The sequence below is a fragment of the Diadema antillarum genome, unplaced genomic scaffold (assembly GCF_040938485.1).
Source record: "Diadema antillarum isolate AM-2024a unplaced genomic scaffold, OU_Dant_1.0 seq00001471_RagTag, whole genome shotgun sequence".
Lineage (NCBI taxonomy): Eukaryota > Metazoa > Echinodermata > Echinoidea > Diadematoida > Diadematidae > Diadema > Diadema antillarum.
Window position 1 is genome coordinate 5,353 of NW_027272210.1, and position 13,915 is coordinate 19,267.

General features: G+C 40.1%; 2 protein-coding genes across 2 annotated transcripts in view; one reads left to right on the forward strand and one right to left on the reverse strand.

Moving 5' to 3' along the window:
- Positions 1 to 12,926, forward strand: LOC139709793 (uncharacterized). Its single transcript, XM_071621755.1, has 8 exons — positions 1 to 1,541; positions 2,555 to 3,300; positions 3,956 to 4,127; positions 5,426 to 5,589; positions 6,562 to 6,645; positions 7,069 to 7,183; positions 11,951 to 12,076; positions 12,827 to 12,926. Exons 1-7 carry the CDS (start codon positions 138 to 140, stop codon positions 12,062 to 12,064), a joined length of 2,799 nt encoding a protein of 932 aa, XP_071477856.1. The 5' UTR covers positions 1 to 137; the 3' UTR covers positions 12,065 to 12,076; positions 12,827 to 12,926.
- Positions 12,562 to 13,915, reverse strand: part of LOC139709797 (phosphoribosylformylglycinamidine synthase-like) — a 27,749-nt gene continuing 26,395 nt past the window's right edge. Inside the window, exon 24 of the mRNA XM_071621759.1 lies at positions 12,562 to 13,122. Within this exon, the coding sequence (XP_071477860.1) occupies positions 12,815 to 13,122 (308 nt within the window). The 3' untranslated portion in view covers positions 12,562 to 12,814. The remainder of the gene's footprint in view (positions 13,123 to 13,915) is intronic.

Here is a 13,915-nt window from a genome sequence, read left to right on the forward strand (position 1 = left end):
ACTAGAGTGATGCAGGATGAGGACTTTACATGATGGAAACAGAATATGGTGATATAAATCATCTCATCTTGCATTTAGGGATATAACACCAGCGCAGTGTTTCTTTCAGCAGGGCAAAGCGTTCGAGGATAAAAATTATGGAGAGCTCTGGTGACAAGCCTGAAGGCTTGTCCCAAGTGTCAGCTGATCCTAACGTGAGACTCACCAGGTCGTTTGAAGAGGAGGAGGAGGAGGATGCGTGGATGCGGGATTCCACACTGTCCCTGGAAGATGAAGAGGAGGAGGAGAGGGACAGATTGATGCCCTTCGGTCTGAACCAGTCATGGCCGAGGGCATCTGCTGCATCCTTGCAGCCCAAGTCAGCTCCCGTGCCGAGAGAGAGGAAACTCCTGAGGCAAATCAGTCAGGAGTCTCTGGATGAGTCCACTAACCTGCTCATTGATCACGTTGTCATGCTCCCGGACCTGCCAAAGGCGCAGGCAGTGCAACCACACTTGATTCTTTCATCTCTACCACTGGAAGGTGATGATTGCATCGGGGAGGAAGAAGAGGGGGAGGGGGAGGAGAAGACTCATGCTGCTGTGTTCAAGCCAGTAATGGAAGCAAGGTCAGTAGTCGCAGATGACAATGGAAATAATGCTAGTGATGAAGTCAAGCATGGTGCTGAAGCTAAGACTCAGGTCACAGATAGTAGTCAACATCATATTCTCCAAAATAGTGAAGAGATAGATCCACGTTTAAGTCATTCCCACAGTTCAGAATATGATACAACAGAAGAAAATTCATGTAAAGCCATAGAACAAAGCATAGATAGCATAGCTTTAGCTGAAGGGGAAGAGTTTCAAGATGCAAAGACAACAGAAAACACTAGCTCTGTAAAATCACTACCTCTAGAAGCATGGATAAGCAAGGATCAGGAAAGTCACAGTGCAGCCAAAATAGATGCAGAAACTGAAGATGTGAGCAGTGAAAGGGCCACATTTGAGTCACTGAATTCTATGCAACCAGCAGAGGAAAACCTACAGGAGGAGACTAATTCAGGTGTATACCAAAGTCACCATGACCATATCATCATTGACACACCCAAGGAGATTCCCCAGGATCTTGGTCTCCTGGGCAGAAGTGAGCAGACAGTAATCGACGACCCGGCCGGCGTGAAGAAGAAGTACCCTCCCACAGTCAGGAAGAAACCTCCGCTCCTGAGGAAGGTAAGCCAGGAATCGATCGAAGAGTCCACCAACCTCCTGCTGGATCACATCGTCGTGATGGACCTCCATCAGGAGCAGGAGATGATGGACGAGGATGATGAGGATGCCCAAAGAAGATGTCCATTCTTGGTAGATATAAAGGAGACACCCCTCCTTAGGGATGATGATGATGGGGGGCTAGAAGAGGAATTGGAAGAACGATTCATCTACAGAGGAGAAGTTGACAGTTGCGATGAGGAGGAGGAAGGGACTTGGGAATGCTTGCCTTCCAGTGATTTAACCAAAGTGACCACTGCTTCGATCATTTCTGACCAGGCTGCAAGCACTCTGCAGGTGAATAGCAAAGTTTCCCATTAATCAGTCATGAAAATGTACAAGCGCTTTTTAATCCAATGTGGAGCTTTCAGTGACTTCACCCTGAAGAAGAATGGACTGCCTGACTTAAAACAATCTTGAAAGGATGCTCACAAGAAATTATTTCGTGAGAAAATTGGCAATCCTATTATTTGTTGTAGAAAATAGTGCACCCTCCTATCTTCTTGATCCCACTTTGTGCCCTTGCATGCGCATGTCTATATTGGGATGGGTTATGTTTTTCATCTAAACTTTTCTGATTACATTTGTTTGAAAAGTATAGTTTATCATTCTTGCATTGATGGGAATATTCATATCCTTTGACAGGGATTACAATAGGCATTGTATGGTGGAGGTAACCTGCCAATTTATATAATATCATTAATTCAATCACTGAAAGAAAAAACTCACTAATTCAATTAATTTTTGTTAAAACATGAAGCATGACAACCAATTTCCAATTCCAATTGTTGAAAATCATGCAAGGACACTTGACTTTCACAAGTTGAATGCTTTAATCTTCAAATCTGTACACACTGAACTGTCATCAAACTTGGTGCATAAATGATGCACATATTTCACAATGTACAGATTTGCTTTGGGCAATCTGGATATGTAGGTGTGTAGGCACAATCTCGTGAACGTTATGTTCAAAGGGCTAAGCGATATTTCTTGATTGCACTGTTCACATATACAGACTGATGATATACCATCATGATGTCAGGTGTAGGCCTACCAGTAATAAATGATGAGTGCTATTTGCATTTGTATGCACTGGAATAAAATGGAATATTTAGAAATGAGGCCAGAGTTTTAAGAAGCAGTCATATCATATATGGTAAAGCTGTGCATGCAATCATGACAAAGATTGGATAAGATATCATTTTTACAGCAAACTATCGTAAATGTATGTTACCTTAATGAAATGATACTTTTAAATAGAAATTGAAAAGAGAAGAAGAAATGAGAGATGGACCACTTCAATTTTGCAGGAAATAGACCTGATACGGGTAGACCTGGATGATGCAATTCGCGATTTTCAGAATCTGAAACACGAGTTTCCCGATCGATGCGCTGACTTTGAGGGTATGCAATTCCTCAAGGATCAGGAGTGTGTCAGAGATGGTTTCACTGACATTTTGCAGGACGATCAGGACAGCGAGTCAGATGAGAGCGCCTGCTGCTTCAGCCGAATCCCTGAGGAGATTGTTCTCCACATCTTCAAGTACTTGTCCCGAACGGAACTATGCACGTCGGTGGCACCCGTTTGCAAGGCGTGGCACCACCTGGCCCTGGACCCGCTGCTCTGGCAGCACCTGGACTTCTCCAGCAGGACCAGCATCCACCCGGAGGTGATGCGGGCGGTCCTCCGGAGGTGCCCACTCCTGCAGAGCGTGACCTTCCATGGCCGCGACGAGGTGAGCGCCTCGGAGATACAGGCGCTTGTCGAATACTGCCCCGGCGTCCGCGAAATCGACCTCGGCTTTGTCAGCAGCGTCCACGACGCCATGTTCAGCACCCTCATCAGCGGCTGTCCCATGCTCACGTCGATCAATGTTGAGGGCTGTGACCAAATCACTGATAGCCTCATCTCAAGGCTCATCTTGCTGCCAAGGCTCAAGACACTGAACCTGTCTCACTGCACGAAGCTGACGGACGAAGCAGTGTTTGAGATTGCCAAATTTTTTGATCATCTGGAGGAGCTGGACATCAATGGAATTCCATGGATAACTGACAGGTGAGTGAACCCTATGCCGGTACTCAGAGTTAATCTTTTCAGGCCTAACATCTCAAAATGGCATTGACAATGTGTAAGAGCAGGTTGCCTCTAGTAATATGATGGTTAAAATGTGACAGAAAAGGCATGGTTTTTGAAAGATATTGTTCATCGTCTCTTATATTAAATACTTTTTATATTTGTCCTCCATTTTATTTACTCCATTTTCAATGTGAGGAGGTTTTGTAGCCTGCCTATTTCTCTTTTTTTTTGATGGTTTCTGTTTTTCTTAGTAGTTTCTGAAATGCTGTGTCTTTGGTCCTTTTGACCTATTTAATATGTTAGCAGGTATTGCAGACCTTTTGTTGTTCCTGTTTTCCTTCTCATTTGTAATGGACATGGATTTTCTGTAATTTTATAGGAAGGAATTTTTTAAAATCACAAATCACATCAAGTCAAATAGAAAGCCATGCAAAGCAGTGCTGGAATGCCAAGTTACATAACTTACACATCTCCAAAATTATCACACTGCTTTATATATATTTCTGATTTCGTTCAAATTTTCACTGATATACTGCTTGTATCCTGATTTACTGCATGATGAATTTCTGTAAGTAAAGGAAATAGATGCCTACAAGTGCGAGGTCTTTGAAATCTTTATTTCAACACATCTCAGGGCGGTGGAAATGCTCACTCAAGAGCGACAAGCCACTCTGCGCTGCCTGCGGCTGGACGGTGCCGAGTTGACCGATGTGTCTGTCCACCAAGCCATGCAGTGCCCCAACCTCAGCGAATTTGAAGTCTTCTTTTGCGAACAGCTGACTGATGACACACTGCAAAGCTTACGGGTAAGTGCATCTATCCATCCTTTGATGAAATAAATCGGTAATACATGTACAGGGAACTCCTGTCATAACGAAGTTCTGGGGACCGGCAGTTCTCTTTCGATGTATCGAAATTTTACTATAACAGCTGAACACTGAAGTACACAAAGATTGTAGGCAATCATTTTGGGACATGAATTGTCGTTCTCTTGTTGTAACAACATTTTTGTGACAGCTGTATTTGTTATAATGATAGTGCAGTGTATAAAAGCAGAACTGGACTTCCCAGAAATATGATTTAATAATAATAATAATAATGATAAATAGAGAGACTCTTATTAAGCGTTCATTCTACCTAAAAAGATACTCATGCACTGTAGAATAAGAGTACATTATGTATCACAGAAGATATAAGAACAACAAACAAACAACTTAATATACATACATTGTTTGTTTCCCATTTGTCATTTATATTCAAACCATTCTTGTTAATCTTGCTTTTCTTAGTTTTACAAACATATCCTTACATATTAACCCTATTTTAACTGGGCTATTTGAGACCAAGTTTTTACTGAGGGGGGTCAATTTGATGCCCCCCCCCCCCAGATCTCAGCCGCCGATCGCACGATCGCCTTAAAATGTGGCCTAGACATAGAGCCGGATGTCAACTACAAGATAACATGGTCATACAATAGAAAAATATTGACTTTTTATTTTGAATAAATTAATTATGCAAATTTATGCATGAAATCATAGTTTCACCTGTAACTCCATTAAAAAGGCTGAATGATTGCTAAAGTTTTGTGTCAGAATTCCTCAAGAGACGTCAAACAATTTTCTTGTAAAAAAATAGCACAATCAAAATCAATTTCATTTGTTTTTTATTGTTTTGTTAATTTCTTATGTATTGTATTGTTTTTCCGACCTTTTGTTTTTCTATGGTTTTTTGGCCAGAATTTGTTGCAGGGACTCTTTCAAGCTTATCTACACTAAAATTGATTAATTTCTATGATTAAAAGCTGAAATAATCTAATTTATATCAATTTAACCCAAAAAACACAATTTGCATTTCATTTGCACATGATAACGTGAATTTGAGCTGTTTTCGGGTTGACATGCATATGCAAAACATTATGTAACTTCAGTGTCAAGGGGGGGGGGGTCAATTTAACTCCACCCCCCCCCCCCACCCCCCATAGGGTTAAGAAAGATGTGCATGTGTACAATTTGTATACCAGTGCAACACATATCAAGTTGCATCCCATTTGTCTCATTACAAATACATTGTCCTTTTTGTCTTGTCCTTTGTTGAATCCATCCAGGACTGGGGCAACCCTGTCCACCTTCTGTTCCACAAGGGTAAGGAGTTCACAGAGTCGGCCCTGGCCAGCCTCTTCCTGTCCCCCCACCTGTCTGGCCTGACCTTCCTGGACCTGTCCGAGTGTTCGGAGCTCAAGGATCAAGGGCTCATAAATATTGCCCACAGGTGAGGATGTGTCTTCTTTACCCGGATGCATTGATTGATACTTTCTGCATCCATACTGGGCATTTACGGTACGGACGTGAAACTAAATTATTCAAAGGAAATTTAAATTGGAATTGAATGTAGCCATGAAAAAAGGTTAATCAGTAAGAAAATCAGAATTAATGCAATTTTGTGTACCAAATCAGCAGAGCGTCCACAACTTGTGCCAAATTTGTTTAGATATTCTCAAATGATTGCTGTAGTTCTAAAAAGCAGTTATTCCATGGCTAATCAAAGACAAGAAATCACTGATTGTTACCACTCATTGCAGAGTTACCTGTAATTGTACTGTCACCATCAGGAACGGCGCAGTGTTTTCAAAAGTGTGGCGGCCCACTTCCGGGTTTCATGAGCCAACAAAGTGATGACACCTTATGTATTCCTTTGTATGGTGCACAAAAAGTGTGGGGGCCCGAGACCCCACGGCCCCCACGGCTGCGCCGGCCCTGACCATAGTTTTATGCAACGGGGCCCTGGTCTCAGAGGCTGTGTGGGTGATTATCTCGTATCAGGGCAATTACCCTCCTGAGGACAATTACCCTCTGGCTAAATACTGGTTAGTGATTAGGTATAGAGTATTAAAAGATTTGGGTTAGGATTAGGTTAAGGGTTAGAGTTTGGGTTAGGGTTAGGATTATGTTTAGGATTAGGATTAGGGTCAGAGGAAGGGTCTTGGGTAATTGGTAATTGTCCAGGGGGTAATTGCCCTAGAACCGATTATCTGTGTAGAGATTTGGCCTCTGAAAATTTGTTTTCGTCATGAAATGCAATAAGATACCCGTACATCCTCTTGTGATGGGGTTTATGATTATGTGTGTGTGTGGGGGGGGGGGGGGGGGGGGGGGGAGGGGGGGGGGGCATAGCTTTCCAATGTATTCTTCCATTGGTGTAAAATCCACATTACCAGTGGCCAGCTATCTCCATTCTTCACAGGTGTCCGTATCTGAAACATCTCGCTGTGGAATGGTGCTGGTTCATCACAGACGTGGGACTAGTAGAAGTCTTGGACAACTGCAGGTATAGTCTGTGTGATGTCTGCAGTGGCTTTAACATACATGCTAATTTTCATCTTTTTCATATTATTTGGGCACAGACAGAACACTGAGAAGGACATGCAAAAATTGATTACTCCTATTATATACCAAGAATTGGTATTTCTGGGGAAAAAAAGAGAGGAAAATCATGATAATTGGTGACTTTTGTGTACAAACAGAATAGAGAGCTGCTAAACACCTAAATGTAAGTCACAGAGAGTTGCCAAGGAAGTTGTCTAAGGCGGTTCGTAAGGTGATTGTGTTTTTTTTTTTTTTCGGGAGGGGGGGGGGGGTGGTTTGCTTGTCCAATTTTCTCCCCAAAATTTTCTCCAATTTACATAATACCAAACATGTACCAGAATGGACTTTCCCTTTGATAAAGAGAAGTTTGGGTCTGTATCCTCAGGTACCTGGAACATCTGGATCTGCTTGGCCTCCATGCCATCCTGGGACACTGCCTTGCTGACATTCCTACCAAACTCCCGCAGCTGACCTACCTGGATCTCAGACAGTGCAATAGGGTAAGATTGGCTCTTTTAATCCTTTGTGTGTTTTGGGTGTCCATTGGCACAGTAGACCCCATAGCACCACACACACTTTACAAAGTCCCTGCCACAGAAAGGGTTAATCATGGGAGACCATGACTTTATCCATAATGGCATCTTTGCCAACTTCTGTTAATTCTTCAATGATTTATTCAACTTTTGATTAAGGGGCAACCCCTTGAAGAAGAAAATAACCTTCTCTCTACTACAACATCAAGGGGGTGTTTCATAAAGCTTTTCTTAAAGTTACGAACGACTTAAGAACGACTGGCGATCAGTTCTTGTGCTGAATTATTGAAATTCTGATAAGTATAGCACATCAGCACTGATCACCAGTCATTTGTAAGTCGTTCTTAACTTTAAGAACAGCTTTATGAAACATGCCACAGCTCTTGTATCGAATGAATACTTGATCATATCAAAGGAAATTACCAATTTTTTGTGATGAAATACAGTTGGGATTAATATGTCAGAATCATGTTTCTCGAAAAGAAAAGAAGAAGAATGCTCTATAATGCAAACACCAAAAATTATATAAAGGAAAACCAATTTCCAGGACAGTGGGCTCTATAATGTGTTTTTTGTATATCATGTCCATCGTCTACCTTCAACAGTATTCTTCTTCTCACCATATTATAAAAGGCAAGCAGGTCACATATTTCAGATTTGTGAATGCACCTTTTTCCACATGATATAGAGAAATAGATCTAAGTATCAGAAAGCACATGGTGCACATGATACGATATTGTTTACAGCTTGGAACAAGGAAAAAACAAAATGAATGAGTCTATTTTAATTGCATTTATGAAGGACTGTTAAATGGAGGTCTGTGTGTTTGCATTCAAAGGAGTATCTGAGAGGTTGTTTTCACCACAACACTGCAAAGACTTAACAATGATGTGATTGTGCCAAAAGTGTGTCAGCTACAAATGGAGTTGGCCCCCTTCTTCCTATTTAACCATGCATGCAATCATCGTGAAGAAAATTTCTTTAAAAAGAGGTGTCTTTTGACGTGCTGTTTTTGTCATTTAGGCCTACAATTTGGTGAATGCTCATTAAACCTTATGTACCGATGATTTCCTTTAAAAAAAAAAAAAAAGGTGGGGGGGGGGGGTGCAATTCCTAAGCTTAATAGGCATCAAAAGAGCTTGTGAAATATTAGTCAAGAAGAATTCTAAATGATGTCAATTCATTGCGATCCATTGACTATCTCTGTAGGGGGGGGGGGGCAATTTGTTAATACAATATGTGCACTAAAAGCTCAAAACTACATGCAAAGAATAACATAATATGTATGTTGACCACACCGAGTGAATTTTTGAACAGTCATTTCCCACTGCAAATTACTCCCATTCTTGCATTCATATATCAAGGTCAGACCTTCATTCCTGGTAACAAAATGCTTGTTTCATAAAGAGACCGCAAGGGGCCAAAGGGGGGAATTTAACAAAGCACATAACAGTTGTGTGCCCTTTTTGCAGGTACATATATACAGTACAGTTTTGCTAGCAGGAGGTCACATCAGAATTAAAAGAAGAAAAGGTTAATCTTCCCCCATATTTTCATGGGTCAACTCCTGCTGAATCACCAGCATACGGGATACAGCCCAAGCAGCTTTTATGCTTTTTGTCAGAGTGTACAATTTGTATATCGTATAAGTGCAGTCAGATTTCTCTTGTTCAGCTTGATGTATCTTTGCTTTTAATATTGGCGGATTTGAATACTTAGTTCATAAAAACTGTGAATATTGCAGAAAAACTTGAAGTCGGTCAAAATAGATGTATAAAAATTCAGTATAAATAGCAATGATGGGAGAAGTTTAATTATTTCATGACACTCATTGCCACTTGCCAATAAATATCCTTCTTATGTTTTCTGTGCAATTCAAAGGAAAGCATTCATTCAGAGGTTTCTTTATCATTCAAAGGATATTAGTCATAGGGTAGAAACTAGAAATGTTGCTATGGCGACTGATGCCTCCGCCATAATGCATGATTCTCCCAATAGGCGTATAGTACAATGTCTTCACAATGTGTGATCCATGACAGTTTCACATAACCGGCAAAATATTGAAATGACAGGTTTGTCAGAAATGTCTTGAACTGGGTTTGCTATAATTTTCTAAGAGTGCAGGTACACATATTTGGGGAATTGAGAATTTTTACTTGAATTCTGACAGACCTTTTTATTAGTTTATGCATTGATTAATTTCCAAGGTATGAAGAAAGAGTGTAATGACGGTAAAAAATAGATTTTTTTTTTTTTTTTTTTTTTTTTGGGGGGGGGGGCACTGAAACCTGGCCTTTGACCCTTAACCTTTGACCTTTGACCTTCTGGCTGGAAATTTCCCAGAGAATCTGCATTAGGTAATGCATGTATTAAGTTTTGAAACTAATAATGCAAGCATTGCATATACTAGTATATGAGGGAAATAGTAAAATTTTGAGGAGTTGACCTTGACCTTTGACCCCTGACTATTGACCCATGACCCCTAAATTCCCTAGATAATCCCTGCCAGTCAGTACATGCGTGTGTACCAAGTTCCACGAAGATACATTGAACCATTTGCGAGAAAAGTGATATTGCAACATTTTCACCTAACCTTTGACCTTTTGACCTTTGACCTTATGACATGAAACTCTCTCTGGAGAATCTTTACGCAGTAGTACATGTTCACACCAAGTTTCAACAAAATACCTTTGGGCATTGCATATATATGGGGGAAATTGCAACATTTGTAGCATTTGACCTTGAACTTTTGACCTTTGACCTCTTGCCAATGTCACTAAAATCTACTTAACTAATTGTCCCATCATACATCATCCTTGGACCAAGTTTGGTGAAAGCTGCTTCATCCAGTTTTGAGTTATCACGTAAACAGATAAATTTTAGGATTTGACCTTGATCTTTGACCTTTGACCTCTGTCCGATTTCACTGAAAAACTAATAAATTAATTGTCCCATCATACATCATCCTCCAACAAAGTTTGGTGAAATTTGCTCCATCCAGTCTTGAGTTATCGCGTAAACGGATACAATTTCATGATTTGACCTTGACCTTTGACCTTTAGCCAATTTCACCCAAAATCTAATCAAATAATTGCCCCATCATACTTCATACTTGGACCAAGTTTGGTAAAATTCCAATAAATATTACTCCAGTTATCGCGTAAACGAAAGTGGACGGACGGACGTACGGACGGACGGACGGACGGACGGACAACCCGAAAACATAATGCCTCCGGCACCACTTCGTGGCGGAGGCATAAAAACAAACAAACAAAGTACGGCTTCTGGAACTTCATGACCTGTCTTTAGTGTATATGCTTTGTAAAACAATTTGCATCAGGAGTACATGTACAAACTGAAACCAATAATACACTGTACAATTAAGTTTTCTGTTACAAAGTTTTTATTTTTTTATGTTGAACAAGAGTACTCCTGTAATTCACAACATGAACTCAACAGAAAACAAATTCCACAATGAATTTGCCAGGATTTTTTTTTCTTAATGCTGTAGTTTGAAACTTTTCAAGTCAGCTCACAGCTCTCTTTACAAAATAAATATTGTCACAATAAAAGTGCAGTGCTACCATGTACCAGATTTTGTGTTTGTGATTAAAGCAACACTAGTTATTCCAGTTGTGCATTGTAACATTTATTAGACAGAATTATCATGATTGGATACTTGTGTTATGTGACTGTATAACAGTGCAGTAACTAACAATCATGTAACTGTGCTTCATCTTCATCATGACAAATCACAGCTACATATAAAACACCCGCCTAAAACAAAAAAAATAACAAGAATACGGACTCCAAATTACTGCCCTCATCTCATTGGGCGATTTTTCTGTCATACTAGAGTATGTATGTGAAATTTGGAAAAATTTTTTCGCATTATAATGTATAAACTGAAACTTTTAATTCATATCAGATTTTGATCTCATTCCTTTGTGTCTTGTCATCACTTCATATACATTTCATATTCTTGAGCATTCTGGGAATTTATCACACAAAAAAGAAAATTCACACATAAAGACGAAATCAGTCTCAGATTGAAAAAAGAAGAAGAAATTCCATCCAAACTTTGAAAAAAAAAAACAACTGTAGAAATGCATCAAATAAATCTGGGTTCAAATTTGATGAGATTCAATGTCGCTTTATTGTCTGACATTGAAACAGCACCTCCATATATCAAGTGACTCATAGATACAGAGCTTAATACCAAAGTCTGAGATATTGAAAACCTTTAACCATGAAATACCTGTACACAATGCTGATAAAGAGCCATGCACAAGTAAAACACACACACACACACACGTACAGACGGACGTGGTTCTGTATGAAGATTTCAGAGAATTCTCAAAACAATGGAACTATTCTGGAAATGATAATTTATACAATCGTCAAAAATATAGCATCTTCAGTATTACTGATTGATGAATTTCTTTATTCAAACCCTGTGGATGATGAATGTCTTACATTCAACTACAGTGTACGGAATATTCAGCCCCACATCAACAATAATCAATACATGTACATTCATTTTGTGGCAGTATTCACATGTATGGCTTCAATTTTACTTCCCATCTTTTTCCATTTCCCCCTCCTCGGAGATGTCCCGGCATGTAATTATGCTGACATGAAAAGACTATTATTATTGTCATTAGTTTTATCATTATCATTGTATTATTATTTTCATTATCATAATCACTATCATTTTTTTCTCTGCCCCTCCAGATAACAGATGCAATGCTGGTGAAGATGGTACATGACAAGCCAGACCTGCTGATAGTGAACTATTATGGTGAAGAAGTGACGCATGACAACATCCCCAGCACCCTGGTCCTTTGAGGATGCTATGAGGTATGCGCATTATGCAACCATTCCCCCCTTTCCTTCAAACCAAGCCCCCCCCCCCCCCCCCCCCCCATTGTGGATTACACTATGCATTTCTACATCACTGCAGGAGATAACTCTGCTTCTTCTTAATTTTTTTTTTTTTTGGTATTTTGCTAACTAGTGACTAATTTTTATCTTCTCCAGGCTGTGCATGCATGTAAAAAATAAATAAGGAAGGAATGTTATAAGTGAAAATTCAGTCTATGCCACATGTTTTCTTTCTTGCAAATGCCTAGTACTTCAGGATGACATGTAATACTCTCTGTATTCTTTTGTCTAAATACAGCAACCTTACTCAAATACATTTTGAGAACACTTCAAAACTGTATGCTCCACGAACTTGGCATAAAGCCATTGATTTACAGTCTTACTTTGTCTTGGTGAAATTTATTTTGACATTGAAAACAAATACCATATCTGGGAATGTTACAAGTTGACTTAGCATATTTACAGTAACTTCAGATTTCACTTGAAGCATGTCCTACTTTTTAGACACAAACAAGACATAAGAAGTCAACGTAAAACTAAGTGTTCTACATATTGAAAATATTAAGAGGGACAAAAATATGTTAGAGTGCATGATGCACTAAATTATGATATGATCATTTCAGTATCACATGCTAGTGATTGCATCAGGTCCCTCCATACAGTAGCACATACAGGTAACCATTTCCTATTCAGCCATTTCTTCGATGTAATGCTTCAATTGTCTAGGCACCACGTGTAGGCATTCTGGAAGATGCGTAGCCATGGCGACGCTTTGAGGTCCCGCCTCCAGTCTTGAGGCATCCACGGCCACTGCCAAGTCAGCGTGCACCGCTCCGGATGGGGCATCATCGCCAGGTGCCTGCCGTCCGGGGAGCAGAGCGCCGCAATACCCTGCGGAGAGCCGTTGGGGTTCAACGGGTACTGCATGGTCACGGTGCCCTCGTCATCCACGTAGCGTATGGGAGTGAGATGGTTCGCAATAACCTGGGACTGGATCGCATCTGATGCAAACTTCATCTTGCCTGTCATATGAAAGAGAGTGGAAGACACGCTTTGCAGCTTTCACATATACATTTCTCTGTTTAATCTTCCCCTGAACTCTAGTGTACATCCAAGATATCTTGTCATCTCCTTTCCCAGAAAAAGTGGCAGCATCTGCCATCCAACTCACAAACATGCAGTTTGACCATGGAGATTACCTCTTGTGAGACTTGTTGGCCCGAATTCACGAAGGTGGTTTAAATTTAAACCATGGTACAAATTTAGACCATGGTCTAAAATAAGCGTTAAATAGGCGTACCAATACTTGCGCGCATCAATGCACGTTTTTTTACTGGATGCCTGTTAGCGTACGCAATCTGTCAATCATAAATACGCAGAAGAAATATACATAAACCATGGTTTAAATTTAGACCACCTTCGTGAATTCGGGCCGTTAACTCTGCAAATACATAATCTCCTCACAAACACGAAGGTGAATAGGAAGCTGCATGGTCTGTGAATTTTGTACTGTTCACAGTATTACACATGTGGTTAAAGCATGTAACAAGAGAACATCACTTCAACTCTTTGGGCATTATCAGTTGTGATGAGGTATTATGTGTTCTTCTTGTTAGTTTAACTCTATATGTACATAAATGAGATAATTAGTAGAGTGTCGAAAGAGTTGTTTTTCATCGAATGGTATCATAAGCTTGCAACAAAGGAAGAAATAAACTTGTCTTTTCATATTTGTACATACATGTGTAAATGGTAATAGACTCTATATACATGTGTGTGTGAATTGTTTCTTGAATAGTCCGTCCAAACCTCATG

Bases quoted from the DNA above. Each gene is read 5' to 3' on its own strand.
- LOC139709793 (XM_071621755.1), top strand. From the start codon at position 138: ATGGAGAGCTCTGGTGACAAGCCTGAAGGCTTGTCCCAAGTGTCAGCT. The intron at 5,590-6,561 runs GTGAGGATGTGT...CATTCTTCACAG, and splicing joins CTCATAAATATTGCCCACAG to GTGTCCGTATCTGAAACATC. The intron at 6,646-7,068 runs GTATAGTCTGTG...CTGTATCCTCAG, and splicing joins GAAGTCTTGGACAACTGCAG to GTACCTGGAACATCTGGATC.